The sequence below is a fragment of the Papio anubis genome, chromosome 15, assembly GCF_008728515.1.
Source record: "Papio anubis isolate 15944 chromosome 15, Panubis1.0, whole genome shotgun sequence".
Taxonomy (NCBI): Eukaryota; Metazoa; Chordata; class Mammalia; order Primates; family Cercopithecidae; genus Papio; species Papio anubis.
In genome coordinates this window covers 6,423,105-6,438,333 of record NC_044990.1, presented here as the reverse complement: position 1 = coordinate 6,438,333, position 15,229 = coordinate 6,423,105, and the positions used below count along the sequence as shown (strand labels likewise).

The following is a 15,229-nucleotide window of genomic DNA, read 5'->3' as shown; positions in this document are numbered from 1 at the left end:
GTTGCCTTCAAGAATTAGCTAATCTTTTGGACTTGTGATACTTGTGTAATCTTTTCGGACTTGTGATTTGGCCTTATTTGAACCCTGCAGAAATGGTTTTCATCCAGGAAATTTGGGATTTCGACAAGTGACTCACTGAAAAAACCACATTAATTGTGGGGAGGTAAGCGTGCTCAGCTCTTGTGTTGGGCCCCAGTGTGATACCCTTGACACAATTAATTTAATAATACCTTTGACTAGTCATTCCAGTGTTTGGAATTCCTCAGGGATGGTTTCTGTCAAATTCTTTTTTTCCTGCAAATACACCATATTTTCCTCTGTTTTTTGGCATGTTTTGTGATTTTTTTTTTTTTTTTTTTTGTGAGAACTGAACAGTTTGAATGTTGTAATGTGGTGACTCTGAAAATCAGATTCTCCACCTCCTCAGTAATTGCTTTTTTGAGGCTTGCAGTCATCCATTTGTATAATGACTTTTCTAAACCAGTTTTGCAAAGTCTGTATTCCTTGTTGTTTGTGGTCACTGAAGTTCTGTCTTACTATCTCTGGACAACTATGACTTCATAGAAATTTAGTATAATGTCTGGATCCCTATCCCCCTCAATAAAGGGAAAAAAACAAGAAAGATTGCAGCCTAAGGGGACAGAAACAAGAGCAAGCATCTGTGCTGTTTCCCGAGGCTACTGCCAGGCTGAGCAAAATGCACAATCCGAAACTGTTGAAGGGCAAGGCTCCCGCTGCCAGCCCTGTTACTAGGCAGCTGCTCTAGGAGGTGGTCCTGTGCCCGCCTCTGGGGATGCTGAGGAGTAGGGGATAGTAGCTGGTTTGCATGCTGTGGTCTCTTCTCCCTTCATCAACCACTGCCCTGGGTGTTTAATGTCTGATGAGGGTCTAAGGTTCAGAATAGTTGATTCTGATGTATTTTTCAGCTTAATGGTTTTGTTGGAAGGACTAACCCTTGGAGCTTTCTACTCTGCCATTTTCCATGTCGGTCACTCCACTGATATGTTTTGGATGTGACCGTACTTCACGCCAGTTGCAGCCAGTTTTTTTCTACTTCCCCACCATTTATCAAACAGTTGTGCTTTTTTGTTGTTGTTTTTGAAGATACTGAAACTGCATTAATGGAATAAAGTCCTTTGCAGCATTTCTCTAACATCCTTCACAAAAATTGTGCATACATTTTATTTTCTATTATTATTAAGAGATAGGGTCTCACTCTGTCGCCCAGGTCATAGCTCACTGCAGCCTCGAACTCCTGGACCTAACGATCCTCCTGCCTCAGCCTCCAGAGCAGCTGGGACTATAGACATGCTCCACAACATCCTCTGTAGAGACAGCATCTTGCTATGTTGCCCAGGCTTCTCTAGAACTGCTGGCCTTAAGCAGTCCTCCTGTTCTGACTTCCCAAAGTGCTGGTATTATGGGTGTGAACCACTGCACCTGGCCTACGCACATCTTTAGAGTGACACTGTCATTTTCTGAGCTGTTGATGGTGTGGTTGCTAAGAATGGTTTTTATTTTTGCAGAACTTAAAGGTTGTTTTCAGTTCTTTCACAGTTTTATAGCTGGAAAATGGTAAGAGAGAACCACATTTTATAGGTCAGGGGGATCGAGGTCTAGAAAAGAGGGCTGGCAGAGATGCTGCTTTATTCTTTTCACTTAACTCTGGTTTAATATTCCTGTTGTCTCAGTGACACAGAGCTACAGGTCACTTTCTTATTGTGGTAAGAAAATGAAGAACTCTGAGACAGTTCACAATATGAGTACCTTTTTTTGTTTGAAGTGTATGGAATATTCTGAGTATTTGATATAACTATGTAAGTTTGATGATAATTTGCTTTTTATTAAAGGATGAGTCAGAGTTCGCATATGGAATCTGGAGTATGAACTCTGTTACTATAAACTAAGTCAGTCCATAATGTAATTTGTTGATTTTGGTTTCACTTCAACTTAATAATACCTTTTATTTATATAGTGATTTTCTTCTCAGGAGTGGTAGGTACTTTACAGATACTTTATTATACTATAACGTAGGTGTTGGGAAAAATAGAAGTGTTCATGTATTTATAAGTGGAAAAACATCAACACAGGTTTTCTCATTGAGCATAATCACAGAAATCTGTTATCCAAGTCAGGTGTCTGAAGGGTATGCAGGGTGGCAATCCAGGGATCCTTGCTTTTCATAGAGCTGAAACCTTATTTGGTGAAATAGATACAGAAATTGTCAATAATATGGTAGAAAGAGCTTGATGAAACTTTCTTGTAATTTGTTCACCAAAGTGGGTGAATCCCTGCATTGAAGACAATGTGAAGATGCTGAAAAAACACATCTTGCCCCCTTTTTGCCTTAGGTAAGGTGCCAGTTATGGAGTTCAGATATAGTTATGTTTTAAATGTTTGGCATCCATGAGAGTATTTGATTAATTTTTTGAAAGTTTTTTGTATTGTTAGGAAAGTAGGATCTGTGAAGTTTCATTGTGCACACTCAAGTATGTTGTTATGCTGAGTTTGGTCATATTTGAGAATTTCCCTTTTGATGTTATTGTTAAGCCAAATGTGAAGGCTTGACAGAGTGGTTCTTGGAAAAGCCAGTATTATCACTACTGTCACTTCTGACAGAGATGAAGTAATGTGATTTCTTTCAGTAGCTCATTGTCTCATTGTGAACATTTACAGATCAAAAGCTTGGTTTTTGTTTGTTTGTTTTTTGGCATCCAGTGGTCTTATATTTCCATATCTTAACTGAGTTAAAAGACTTAAGGTAAATCCGAATCTTCTTTTGTTCTTTCTAAATATTCTCTGTAACACATTTAGCCATGAATTATGTGGTGAAACTTCATTGAAAATACTGAATAAAATAATTGGAATACTGTGCCTTTTGATATGTCAGATAGGAATATTGAGTTTCTAGTGGACATTTGAATTTTTGAAAGTTAAAATTACATGCCTGTTGGTTTGGTTTAGTTATTTTAGCAATGAATTATAATATTGATTCAGATATGTAACTTGTTTTTTATTACATAAGTGGAGTCCTCTGAGTAAATTTAGATTTGCAGTTATTTGCCCAGTGATTAATCATAGAATTGGATTTTTTCTGAACTGCTTAGATGAGAAATTTGTGTGTTTTAATATGTTACATATGTGCTTCTGTGGTGGCAGCTGAAGGAGAAATAAACTACTTTTAATTTCTTCTGGGAAGAAATTCTGTTTTTGAAAACTTGCCAGAAATCTTCCCTATCAGGTTGAAGATGTTTAGGAGTGATATGGAGGGTAGGTTGGGAGGATGGGATATATACACAAACATAAACACTACTGGACAGCAAATTCATATTGTTTCTCTTTCTTCCTGCAATGAAACAAGTGGTTTTCAGAAGACTTGTGATAGAGAGGAATAGAGACAAAGGCCCTTTGATCATATGATTATTAGAGCTTGATAATTGGTTGTACAATATTTCATTTCTCTCAGAGTTAGCAACATGTTCTGACTTCTCCATTAGTGTTGGCAACTGAACCTCTCTGTTCCCTTTTGTGTCGTTGGTACCATATCGTATCTTACCGAGGGTCACTTTGCTTTGTGCCAATTTCTGATTTTAAGCTTTTGCAAGCTTCCGCCACGTGTACTGCAATGGTGCAATGCCAGTTTTAGGTCTAGACCTTTCTACTTTTTATGGTGCACATTTTAACTTCGATGGGATAGTTAAAAACAGAGGAGGCCACTAGAGGAAGTATAGCCCAAGATTCTTAGGATGACCGCAGATCAGTGCAGAACCCCCAGATACTTTCCCTCCCAGCCACAGAAATTGTGTCAGGACTGTGTTTTTTGAAAGACTCATCCGAAGGAAAGAGTAGTAGATGGCACTGTAGTTGGGATGGAGGAAGATGGGCAAAGGAAGTTGGCTTTGGGCCTGTTGTGCCAGGCCTTGTTCTGAACATCTTCTATACATTTTTCACAGAAACAGGCCGTGTTGCAAGTCTTACTTGCCCTTTTTTTGCAGATTAGTAATTTGGAGCTCAAATGTTTAAAAAAATTTATTTGTTCTAAATTTAAACTTTGGTAACTCTACAGTAGTGATGCTGTTTTAGAATTGTAGCATTTGGGGTTTGCAATAGATGCTACAAATCTGGTCTCCCATCTTACTGATGAGAAAACTGAGGCAGTGTTTTATTGCAGTGGTTCAGTAGTTTAGTTTATATTAGAATGGGGACAGGAATGTAGCCTTCTGGTTTGAAGGCTGTCACTCAGTGCCCTGCCCAGCCTGTAGTTGGAACGTTTAAATGCCTACTCTTCGTAGTTCAGGGCTTTCATTGTACCAACATGAAAAGCTATGATGAAAATACCCCTGAAGAAAGAGTCAAAGCCTGGCTCATTTGGTTCTGTTTGTGCTATTCCTTTCTGTTAGTTTTCCTTCTCACAGGCCCCTCAGCTGCAGGTCTGTTGGAGTTTACTAGAGGTCCACTCCAGACCCTGTTTGCCTGGGTATCACTGGTGGAGGCCGCAGAACAGCAAATATTGCTGCCTGATCCTTCCTCTGGAAGCTTTGTCCCAAAGGGGCACCCGCCTGAATGAGGTGTCTGTCGGCCCCTGCTGGGAGGTGTCTCCCAGTCAGGCTACACTCCCAGTCAGGGACCCACTTGAGGAGGCAGTCTGCCTGTTATCGGAGCTCTAATGCCATGCTAGGAGAACCACTGCTCTCTTAGAGCTGTCAGGCAGGGATGTTTAAGTCTGCAGAAGCTGTCTGCTGCCTTTTGTTCAGATATTCCCTGCCCCCAGAGGTGGAATCTAGAGTGGCAGTAGGCCTTGGTGAGTTGCAGTGGGCTCCGCCCAGTTCAGGCTTCCCTGCCGCTTTGTTTATACTGTGAGCACAGAACTGCCTACTCAAGCCTCAGCAATGGTGGACGCCACTCCCCCTGCCAAGCTCCAGGGTCCCAGGTCAATCTCAGACTGCTGTGCTAGCAGTGTGCAAGGCTCCCTGGGTGTGGGACCCACCAAGCCAGGCATGGGAGGGAGTCTCCTGGTCTGCCAGTTGCGAAGACCATGGGAAAAGCACAGTATTTGGGCAGAGTGTACCCTTCCTCCAGGTACAGTCACTCATGGCTTCCCTTAGCTAGGAAAGGGAAATCCCCTGACCCCTTGCATTTCCTGGGTGAGATGACAGCCCACCCTGCTTCCGCTCGCCCTCTGTGGGCTGCACCCACTCTCCAGACAGTCCCAATGAGATGAACCAGGTACCTCAGTTGGAAATGCAGAAATCACCCGTCTTCTGCATCGATCTCACAGGAAGCTATAGACCAGAGCTGTTCCTATTTGGCCATCTTGGAAGTGACTCTCAGTTCCATCTGTTTGTGAAGCTTTTCCAAGTTCTCCAGCACTCAATGTTGTTCCTGTCCAGACTTGCTATAGTACATCGTGTGTTGTGACATAGTTTGGACACTTATTCTGTTGTCTCTGTATCTTTAAATTTATTTTTAAATTGATTTTTATTTATATGTGATCATGAAAAGCTAATTTTTATTCACTGTCTACTCCCCAGTTGAATTATGATTTTGACATTTTTCTTATGCTTTTGTATATAAAATATAAAAAATTTCAACCTACATTGAGAAATGAGACCCAGTACATACATTTATATTTCCATATTGAAACAAAAGTTTGAGAAGCCTTTGTTTACTCCTAATAAAGATGTGTATCTGATCTGTTTTACTGAAAAAGAAGATGGTAGTGGTCCACTGCAAAGACCTCACCACTCACTAATGGGTACCACACTTTAAAAATCATGTTCTCCAGTTACTAGCACAGGGCTAGAGAGAACACAGGTAGTCAGATACTGAATTTCACATATCCCGAGGCCTACTGCTTTGATACTCTTTTTATGATTCCTCAGACTCATTGTGTAGATATAATGTGTTTTGTCATAAATATTTTCATTGCCTTTGATTTGGTTTCAGGGCACATGGTGTTTTCTAGAACAGGTATGAGGGTTAAGCCTTCTCTTTGACTCTTCACCCTTTTTCATCTATGAGATAAACTTGTTTCACCTTTATACTTTGGATTCATCTTTACAGCTCACATTCACTTCTTTGTTGTGTTTATACCCTTACACCCTCACATGGGCTGCTTCCTGTGCCTCCAGAACTTTTCTTATTTTACCAAGTCACGTGCTTTTCCCACCTCCGGGAAGCTTTTCCTGCCTGATTTGGCAGTTCTCCTTTGTGTACTGACCTGATCTAACTTAAAATGATACACACTGCATTCTAAAATATGATTTGAAACATGAAACTGGAACAGTGTATTGAATTTTCTCTTTATTTGTGTTAAAGTTGTGTGGAAACTAATAGTTTGGCTAACTATTTAAATACATTTTCCAAATGATAGATGCACATTCTTTTTTTAAATTTTTTAAAATTACTTTTATTTATTTATTTATTTTGATAGATGCACATTCTTTTGTGTTTTCATCATTTTTAATTTCTTGGTAAGGTGTACTGTTCTGTACTTTCTGAAACAGTATATACTGAATGTAACTTTTCAAGATGACATATCCTCATAGACACCATGTTTTAGCCATAATCTAGTTTTAGATGTAGATGTTGTGGGCCAGGAGATTTTTAAGTTAAGGAATTACATAAATTCCAGATTGAATTAATTGTTTTCAGTTTACTTTTGTGTAATTTTTATCTTTTTCATAATGGCAGAGTGAAAGGAGTGAAAGGTAGATAGTTATATGTTTTCCATGGTTGACTATGTAAAAATTATTTAATTGCAGGATAGCCATCTCCCAGATTATTTTTTTCCTATTTGCAGATATTTTTGGGTTGCTCACAACATTTAATATATAGTTACTTTTATATTATCAAAATAATAGGCCAAGGGTATCTTTGTAATTTCAGCCTATTATTATTTCACTTGGATGGCGATTTCTGGGTGTGAAAAGAACAAACCCTCATCTTTTCAAGAATTCATACTAGGTAAGTTGAAGGAGATACTTGCCCCATTGCCTGTGTATTAGTCCATTTTCATGCTGGTGTGAAGAAATACCTGAGACTGGGTAATTTATAAAGAAAAAGAGATTTAATGGACTCTCAGTTCCACATGGCTGGGTAGGCCTTAAAATCATGGTGGAATGCAGAGGATCAGCAAAGGCATGTCTTCCATGGTGGCAGGCAAGAGAGCGTGTGCAGGGGAACTGCCCTTTATAAAACCATCAGATCTCATGAGACTTATTCACTATCACGAGAACAGCATGGGAAAACCCATGCCTATGATTTAGTTACCTCCTACTGGGTCCCTCCCACGACACGTGGGAATTACGAGAGCTACAATTCAAGATGAGATTTGGGTGGGGACAAGAGCCAAACCATATCAGCCTACAAATTCTTAGTATTGGACAGCTGTTGTTGAGGATATGATGCTATTTCCTAACTCATTCAGGACTTTGTTAATGTTTGACTTTTAATAGACTATCCAACATTGTGTATTTAATGTTTTAATGAGATTGGAAGAGCCGTAAAATTCATATGTTGCTGGAAATGTGGGGATGGAAGGTACTATAGACAGAAGTTTTACATCTGAGGAAACTGAGGTCTGGAGAGAATGATCTATCTCAAGTCATTTCCAACTTAACGTCATGGCCAAGACCAGACTCAAGTCTGTAGCTTTGCTAGTTTAGTGCTACTTGTAGTATACCGTGGTCTCTCTACAGCAGTTCTGTAATGGATCCATTCTCCCGTGAAATCTTTGTAAAATATTTCCTGTTTTTTGTTTTGTTTTGTTTTGTTTTGTTTTTTTGAGATGGAGTCTCACTCTGTCACCCAGACCGGAGTGCAGTGGCGCAATCTCAGCTCACTGCAAGCTCCACCTCCCAGGTTCATGCCATTCTCCTGCCTCAGCCTCCCAAGTAGCTGGGACTGTAGGCGCCGCCACCACGCCTGGCTAATTTTTTTGTATTTTTAGTAGAGACGGGATTTCACCGTGTTAGCCAGGATGGTCTCAATCTCCTGACCTCTTGATTTGCCTGCCTCAGCCTCCCAAAAGTGCTGGGATTACAGGTGTGAGCCACCGTGCCTGGCCACGTTTCCTGTTTTTAATGAAACTTGAGTTTTCATTAATAACCTTACATTGACAGGAATATTGGCTAAAAAATACTGTCTGATATTAACCTTGTTTAGTTCTTAAGCACATCCACTAAAAAAAATTTTTTTAACGTTTATTTATTTATTTATTTTGAGATGGGGTCTCACTCTGTCATCCAAGCTGTAGTGGCGCGCTGCCGGCTCACTGCAACTTCCACCTCCCAGGCTCGTGTGATCCTCATATCTCCGCCTTCCGAGTAGTTGGGACTATAGTTGCGTACCACCATGCCTGGCTAATTTTTTGTATTTTTGGTAAAGATGGGGTGTTTTAGTCCGTTTTCACACTGTTGATACAGACATATCCAAGACTGGGAAGAAAAAGAGTTTTAATTGGACTTACAGTTGCACATGGCTGGGGAGGGGTCAGAATCATGGGAGGAGGAGAAAGGCACTTCTTATGGGGCGGTGGCAAGAGAAAATGAGAAAGATGCAAAATCAGAAACCCCTGATAAAACTAGATCTCGTAAGACTTACTCACTACCACGAGAACAGTATGGGGGAACCACCCCGATGATTGAAATTATTTCTTACCAGGTTCCTCCCACAACATGTGGAAATTATGGAAGTACAATTCAAGATGACATTTGGGTGGGGACACAGAGCCAAACCATATCACGGGGTTTTGCCATGTTGCCCAAGCTGGTCTTGGTCTCCTGAGTCCACCCGCCTTGGCCTCCCCAAAGTGCTGGGATTACAGGCTTGAGCCACCATGCCTGGCCACACCATTGAGTTTTTACTTCAGCTTTTGCAACTTTTATATTTTGAAGTTGTATTTAGTTCTTTTTAAACATCTGCTTAGAGTCTCATCTTTGTTCTTACAATCAATTCATTGTCATTTGTTGACACATATTAGACATTTGTTTTACATCCTGTGCCTGTCAGTAACTTTTTGAGTTTCATTCTGCTGTCTGCATTTCTTCATGGGGCTCTTATTCATGGGGCTTTCTTTTCCTGTGTGTTTTTGTAATTTTTGATTTATGAATTCAAATCTCTTGGCATTGTACTTGTAGGAATTCTTTGTGGGTGGATTGAATTCATCTCATTCCAGAGTGAATTTGTGATTCTGCCTTTTGTGGAGTAGAAGAGGTGGAAGGAGGGCACTCTCAATTTAGGATTTCTTTGAATTCTCTACTGAGGTTTTTTTTTTTTTTTTTTTTTGATCACAGTTTGTGGAAATTTGGGTCACAGACTTTTAGAAGGGCCTAGTTATAGTTATGAGTTTTGGAAGATACTTCTTCTTTCTTCCTGTCTCTACTCCTAAGTGCCAAGGACAAGTCAAGCAAGTTTTCTTGCTGTTTCTTGTAGTGTGGGATTATTACTGGTTCCCTTTTACATTGAAGAGAAACTCTTTGGAGATCTCGACTTCATGCTCATATTGCCTGTTGTCCTCCCTGTCTTGAGTGGGCCCTAAGTTTTAGCACCTGTTTCCTGCATACCATTCCATTCAGCTGCTGGAAGAGAATTTAAAGGTCGCTAGGGTCAGAAAATACCAGCAGTGGGAAGTCTTTGATGTTTGCTTATCTCTCGTAATTACCCCATCACTTTGTTTTTTGATTCCTGCAGATTATTTTTATCACTAGCTCAGTTAATAGTTATTTTTCAATTTCACCTATCTTTTGATTGTTTTCATCAGAAGGGCCTGAGTAGCTAATTACTTCTTCATGATGAATTCTGTAGTAAGGGTACTAAGTCTCATCTTTTGCCTAAGTTACAAAAATGGGCACAGAAGTCAGAAAAAAATGTCTTCTTCCATTTGTGTGTGTCATGTGCTCAGACAAAAATAAATTAATTCTGATACCTATGAAGACTCCAGAGCAGAAGTACTACTTTTTGTTGTTGTTGTTGTTGGAGTTTTGCTTTTGTTGCCTAGGCTGGAGTGCAGTGGCGCGATCTTGACTCACTGCAGCCTCAGCCTCCCGAGTAGCTGGAATTACAGGCGCCCACCACCACACCTGACTAATTTTTTGTATTTTTAGTAGAGACGGAGTTTCGCCATGTTGGCCAGGCTGGTCTCAAACTCCTGATCTCAGGAGATCCACCACGCCTGGCCTGGAGCAGAACTTCTTAACTCACCATCATGCCTTCCCTTTATACCAGTAAAGAACCACTGATTTCATAAAAGCTATTGTTAGTTTTGATAGGGTCATACTTCTTAAATGTGGTAATGGAGCTATTATTATTGAATGTTTACTTTTTCTAGGCTCACTTTAAATTTTTGGGTGATTGTAGGACTATTATGTGATATGATAGAATTTGTCAGCCTTCAACAAAATCCTTCAGGAATGTCTTAAAGATGGTTGCAATCGAACAGCAAAATTTTGACTTTGCAGTTGGTTTTCACCAGTTATGTCTAACTCTGGTGTTGAAAACGCTGTTAAATTTAAAAACAACTCAGCAGAAACCAATTGCTTAGTATAATCTTTTGCCTTTTTAGTTAGCATTAGGCTAGAGAGAGGAGTGTACCCTGATCATTTCTGTTGAGGAAAACCTTGAATGCATGCAATAAGCATGCTTCTCCTGCATCTGCAGAATCTCCTGCACAGTCATTACCACAGGAAGGCATAGTTTATGGTGCTGTGCCTTAGTTTAGAACTGTAATAAGGTGAGTACTGTTCCTTCTTTGTACTTTTCATTTCAATCTGCTACCGTCAGTCTGTCCTAACCATCATTCTTCAAGCTGTTGAATTGTGGACTTGGCTTGGCATATATTGATTGTCTTAGACTTCCCTAGAGTTTTGTGTTAAAACAGTAATGTCTTCAGAAGCATTGATGAAAGTCATCAGAAACGATAGAATGTTGAGTGAGAAGGAATTTTAGAAATCATATGATCTTTTAATTTTCTGAATAGTTTTAGCCATGAAAATCTTAGTTCATGTAAAGGCTTACTTGAAAACCCAACAGAAAATTTGTAACTGGGAGTTTTGAAAATCACTGAGGATTCTGACCCTTTTATTTTGCAAATGAAGATTCTTAAATCCAGAAAGGTTAAATTATGATGATCTACAGCTCTTTCTCCCCTACCACTCTTGGCCTACTGTTCTCAGATTTCTGAATTGGATTATGGTTCTGCTTTGTTGTTAGGCTGTGTGGGGGAGTACAGTGATGATACCTCTGGGGGCCACTTGAGGGAATTGGCTCTTGTCTGCTAAACTAAGGAGGGTATCTATTTTTTTGTATTATAGCTGTCTTGTTTTGTCTTCTGATTTTCCTCTTGTCATTTCTTAGCTTTTGCACGGAGCAGAAAAGATGTATTACTGTGACTGTTTTCTTTTTGTTTAAAGGGAAGGGTAAGAAGAGGACCAACATTTATTGGACACCTGCTTGTGTGCCAGGCGCCACCAGCTGCCTTAGAAAAGTTAAAATTCGGCCGGGCGCGGTGGCTCAAGCCTGTAATCCCAGCACTTTGGGAGGCTGAGACGGGCGGATCACAAGGTCAGGAGATCGAGACCATCCTGGCTAACACGGTGAAACCCCGTCTCTACTAAAAAATACAAAAAACTAGCCGGGCGAGGTGGCGGGCGCCTGTGGTCCCAGCTACTCCGGAGGCTGAGGCAGGAGAATGGCGTAAACCCGGGAGGCGGAGCTTGCAGTGAGCTGAGATCCGGCCACTGCACTCCAGCCTGGGCGACAGAGCCAGACTCAGTCTCAAAAAAGAAAAAAAGAAAAGTTAAAATTCTGTTAATTTATAGTCACCCTATAAAGTAGTTGCTAACATTTTTCTTTAACAGTTGGGAAACTGAGGCACAGAGAGACCTGACCCATAGTTGAAACTGCTGTGAGGACAAGGGGGTGGGAGAAGAGCTTACTAAGCAGGCATGAAAGTACGTGGTACATATGGTGACAGGTGGACATGTGGGGTGGTTAGAATACAAGGCGAGTGGCGTGTGATTCGGCTAACAGTGGAGGGATCATCTTCACCCGTTAACTTGTTCTTAGTGCATCTTAAAGGCCAGAAATGCCTTCCTAAGATGTATGCACTGGTATTTTATTGTTCTAGATAGGTAAGTATTTGAGGTTGTATTTTGGTTGATGGCACGTTTCTTCTGTTTTGGTGGGGGGAAAGGATTATACTCATTTGAATAAGCCAGTATCAGTTTGAATTTTTACGACAGGTGTTAAAAACCCGGGTTTGTTGGTTATTTTCAACATATATGAGGGACTTTTGAGCTGGCAGGGTGAGGGGTAGTAGGGCTTGCCATATTCCCATCAGTTTTTAGTGGATCGTGAAGTTGCTGTAATAATTGAATTTGGTATTGTTACGACATATTGCTATCCAAATTTAGAAATAAATGATATCTATTAACTAGTGATGGTATCAAGGTTTTATATAAAACCAAAAATTGATTTCCCAAGTCAAAAAAATAAAGACAGTATCCTGTATATATGAGGTGTGAAGTGCTGGTTGGCTGGAAGATATTAGAAGAAACGTCCTGTTTTGGTGGAACTTGACTGCCAACTCACCATGTGCCTTTATCAGTCCTCCTTTTCAGCCTAGAGCTGTCAGGAAATTGAAGACTCAGTGTCTAACAAGGGTTCTGGACTTCCCAGGTTTAGGAGTCTCGTGCAGGAAGGAAGCAGCAGATGTGGGATTCTGAGCACTGGTGCGTTGTTGACTATATGCCCGGTGTAGCTGAAGAGGCGTGTTGTCTCTGCAGTTCTTCAGTGTGACATTTGGGTATTTTTTGAGCAATGTCCTATCAGTTATACTTATCTATTATGTTTTCCTGGGAATTTTCAAGGTAAACATATTCAGAGTCATATTAGCAGAATTGCTTTTATTTCCCTTTCAAACTACATTTTAGAGTCTATTTAGTTGTATCTGCTTATATGTCATCACCCACCATGGTGCTCAGGGCCACGTTTCTCCCCCTCCCTTTCACATGGTCTTCAGGGACCACAGGTGCACAGAATTGAGTTGATCACACTCTTGAAACCGTGACACACTATGATTGTCTGTGCGAGGTCATTGTTTCTTGGATTTTGTTTTTTTCTCCTTTACCCCATTCCCAATTCCATGGCCCATCCCTCTTCCAGCACCACTCAGGTATATAGTATATTTAATATACATTCTTCAGTCTACTTTCCATGTGCTATTAAACACACACACATGTTGGTGTTTTACGTTAATCTAATTTTTCTTTTTTTCATTTAACATTGTGTTTTTGAGATGCTCATGTTTCTTTGTGTAAACCTAGTTCATTTATTTTGGCTCTACTATGTAGTATGCTGTCACATTTTACGTATCTGTTTCCCCAGTGATGGACCATCTAGACTGCTGTCAGCTGCAATCATAAATGATACTGCAGTAAACATTCTTGTCAGCTTCAGTTCTGTGTAAGAATTTCAGGTTTATACTTCAGAATTGCAAGGCCACTGAGCATGTGCATATTTATATTTAGTTTCACAGAAGTTTGGCTCTCAGAGATGTGTGCTATCAGATTACACTCCTGTTAGAGTACATGATACAGCAGGAAATTTCATTCATTACTTAGAAAAAAAGAACATGTTGTGAATGTAATTCCTTGATCCAGGCTTTGGTTCTGTGAGAAAGTTCCTATAAACCAATTTTTAGCCATTATCAAAAGCCTTTACTCTTCAATATCATTCTTTCTCTTCTCCTTTTTTCTTTTCTTTGTGTTAGGTTGCAATAGGGATCACAGATAGTTTTTTTTACAGGGTGTTTCTAACACCTCTGTAGTTATGACAACACTACGAACATGCAGTCGTGTAATGATGAGGATATGCTGTGAGAAATGCTTCATTAGGCCATTTCATCATTGTGCATGTGAACATCATAGAGTGTTTTACACAAACCGAGGTGGTAGAGCCTACTGCACGCCTAGCTAGATGGTAGAGCCTATTGCTCGAAGGCTGCAAATCTATTTAGCATGCTCCTGTGTTTTCTAGGCAGTTGTAACACGGGAGTAAGTGTGCATCTGAACATATCTAAACATAAGAAAGGTACAGTTAAAAATACAGTGTGAAGGATACAGACACACCTGTGTAGGGCAGCTCCGTTGTAATCTGATAGGACCATCATGCTGCGGCCCGTCACTGACTGAAGCGTCATTGTGCGGTGCATGACTACTATAAATACTAAGATTTTTGTTTTTCATTTTCTAGGGCGCCAATGCTTCGGCATTAGAGAAAGAGATTGGTCCAGAACAGTTTCCAGTCAATGAGCACTATTTTGGATTAGTCAATGTAAGTATCCATTGGTACACTTAGAATCATGTTTGGAAGGAGTTTTAAAGACGATGAATGCATTTCATAAGTTATTAAAGAAAAATTGTTCTTTTGTATTAATAGAATTAAATGCCAAGAGACCTGATTGGGAATTTTGAAATGATCTTCAAGGGAAGGGAAACAAAGTTGCCTGTTCTTTTTGAGACAGAGTCTCGCTCTATCACCCAGGCTGGAGTGCAGTAGCGCCATCTCGGCTCACTGCAAGCTCCACCTCCCGGGTTCAGGCCATTCTCCTGTCTCAGCCTCCTGAGTAGCTGGGACTACAGGCACCTGCCACCACGCATGGCTAATTTTTTATATTTTTAGTAGAGACGGGGTTTCACCGTGTTAGCCAGGATGGTCTCCATCTCTTGAACTCGTGATCCACCCGCCTTGGCCTCCCAAAGTGCTGGGATTGCAGGTATCAGCCACTGCGCCTGGCCAGTTGTCTCACATCTTAAAATCTTAGAGATAGAATAGTTTCTAACTTGTCAATCTGATTGTCCCTATTTTGTCAGAAATTTATCATAGCCAAAATTTAGTGTTAATATATAACCTAGTCCAAGTGAACTCTTGATTCTTTGAGAATGATTTACTTGACTAAGTGGTAGAAATGTACAAGTATAAATTTAGCTGTGCAAATGCCTCCATGTATCTATGGGGTATTTGACAATTTACTTCTGTCATTGCACCAGTGCTAGAGATATAAAAGTGTGAAATGTGGGGAAAGAGTACATCCCAGTTCTTATGGAGGTAATTCTAGTAATTACACATTTTTAAGACTTTAGGAAAATTTGAGAAGTTTACCTGAATGTTGTCTGTTCTGAGTCACTGGGGGGTATCACAAACCTGTGCTATATAATTGTTGTGGTAG

At 40.2% G+C, this 15,229-nt stretch overlaps 1 protein-coding gene across 7 annotated transcripts in view; it reads left to right on the top strand.

Moving 5' to 3' along the window:
- The window catches only part of USP12 (ubiquitin specific peptidase 12), a 170,283-nt gene that overhangs the window by 106,716 nt on the left and 48,338 nt on the right, over positions 1 to 15,229 (top strand). For 6 of the 7 annotated variants that reach the window (XM_021929508.2, XM_017951148.3, XM_021929507.2 and 3 more), the window contains one exon: positions 14,254 to 14,334. Coding sequence is in view for 2 of the 7 variants with exons in the window: in XM_003913697.3 (XP_003913746.1) it covers positions 14,254 to 14,334 (81 nt within the window). In the remaining 5 variants the exon portion in view is untranslated. Of the gene's footprint in view, positions 1 to 6,445; positions 6,967 to 14,253; positions 14,335 to 15,229 lie in introns of those variants that run through there. The other variant, XM_021929509.2, reaches the window with a different exon arrangement.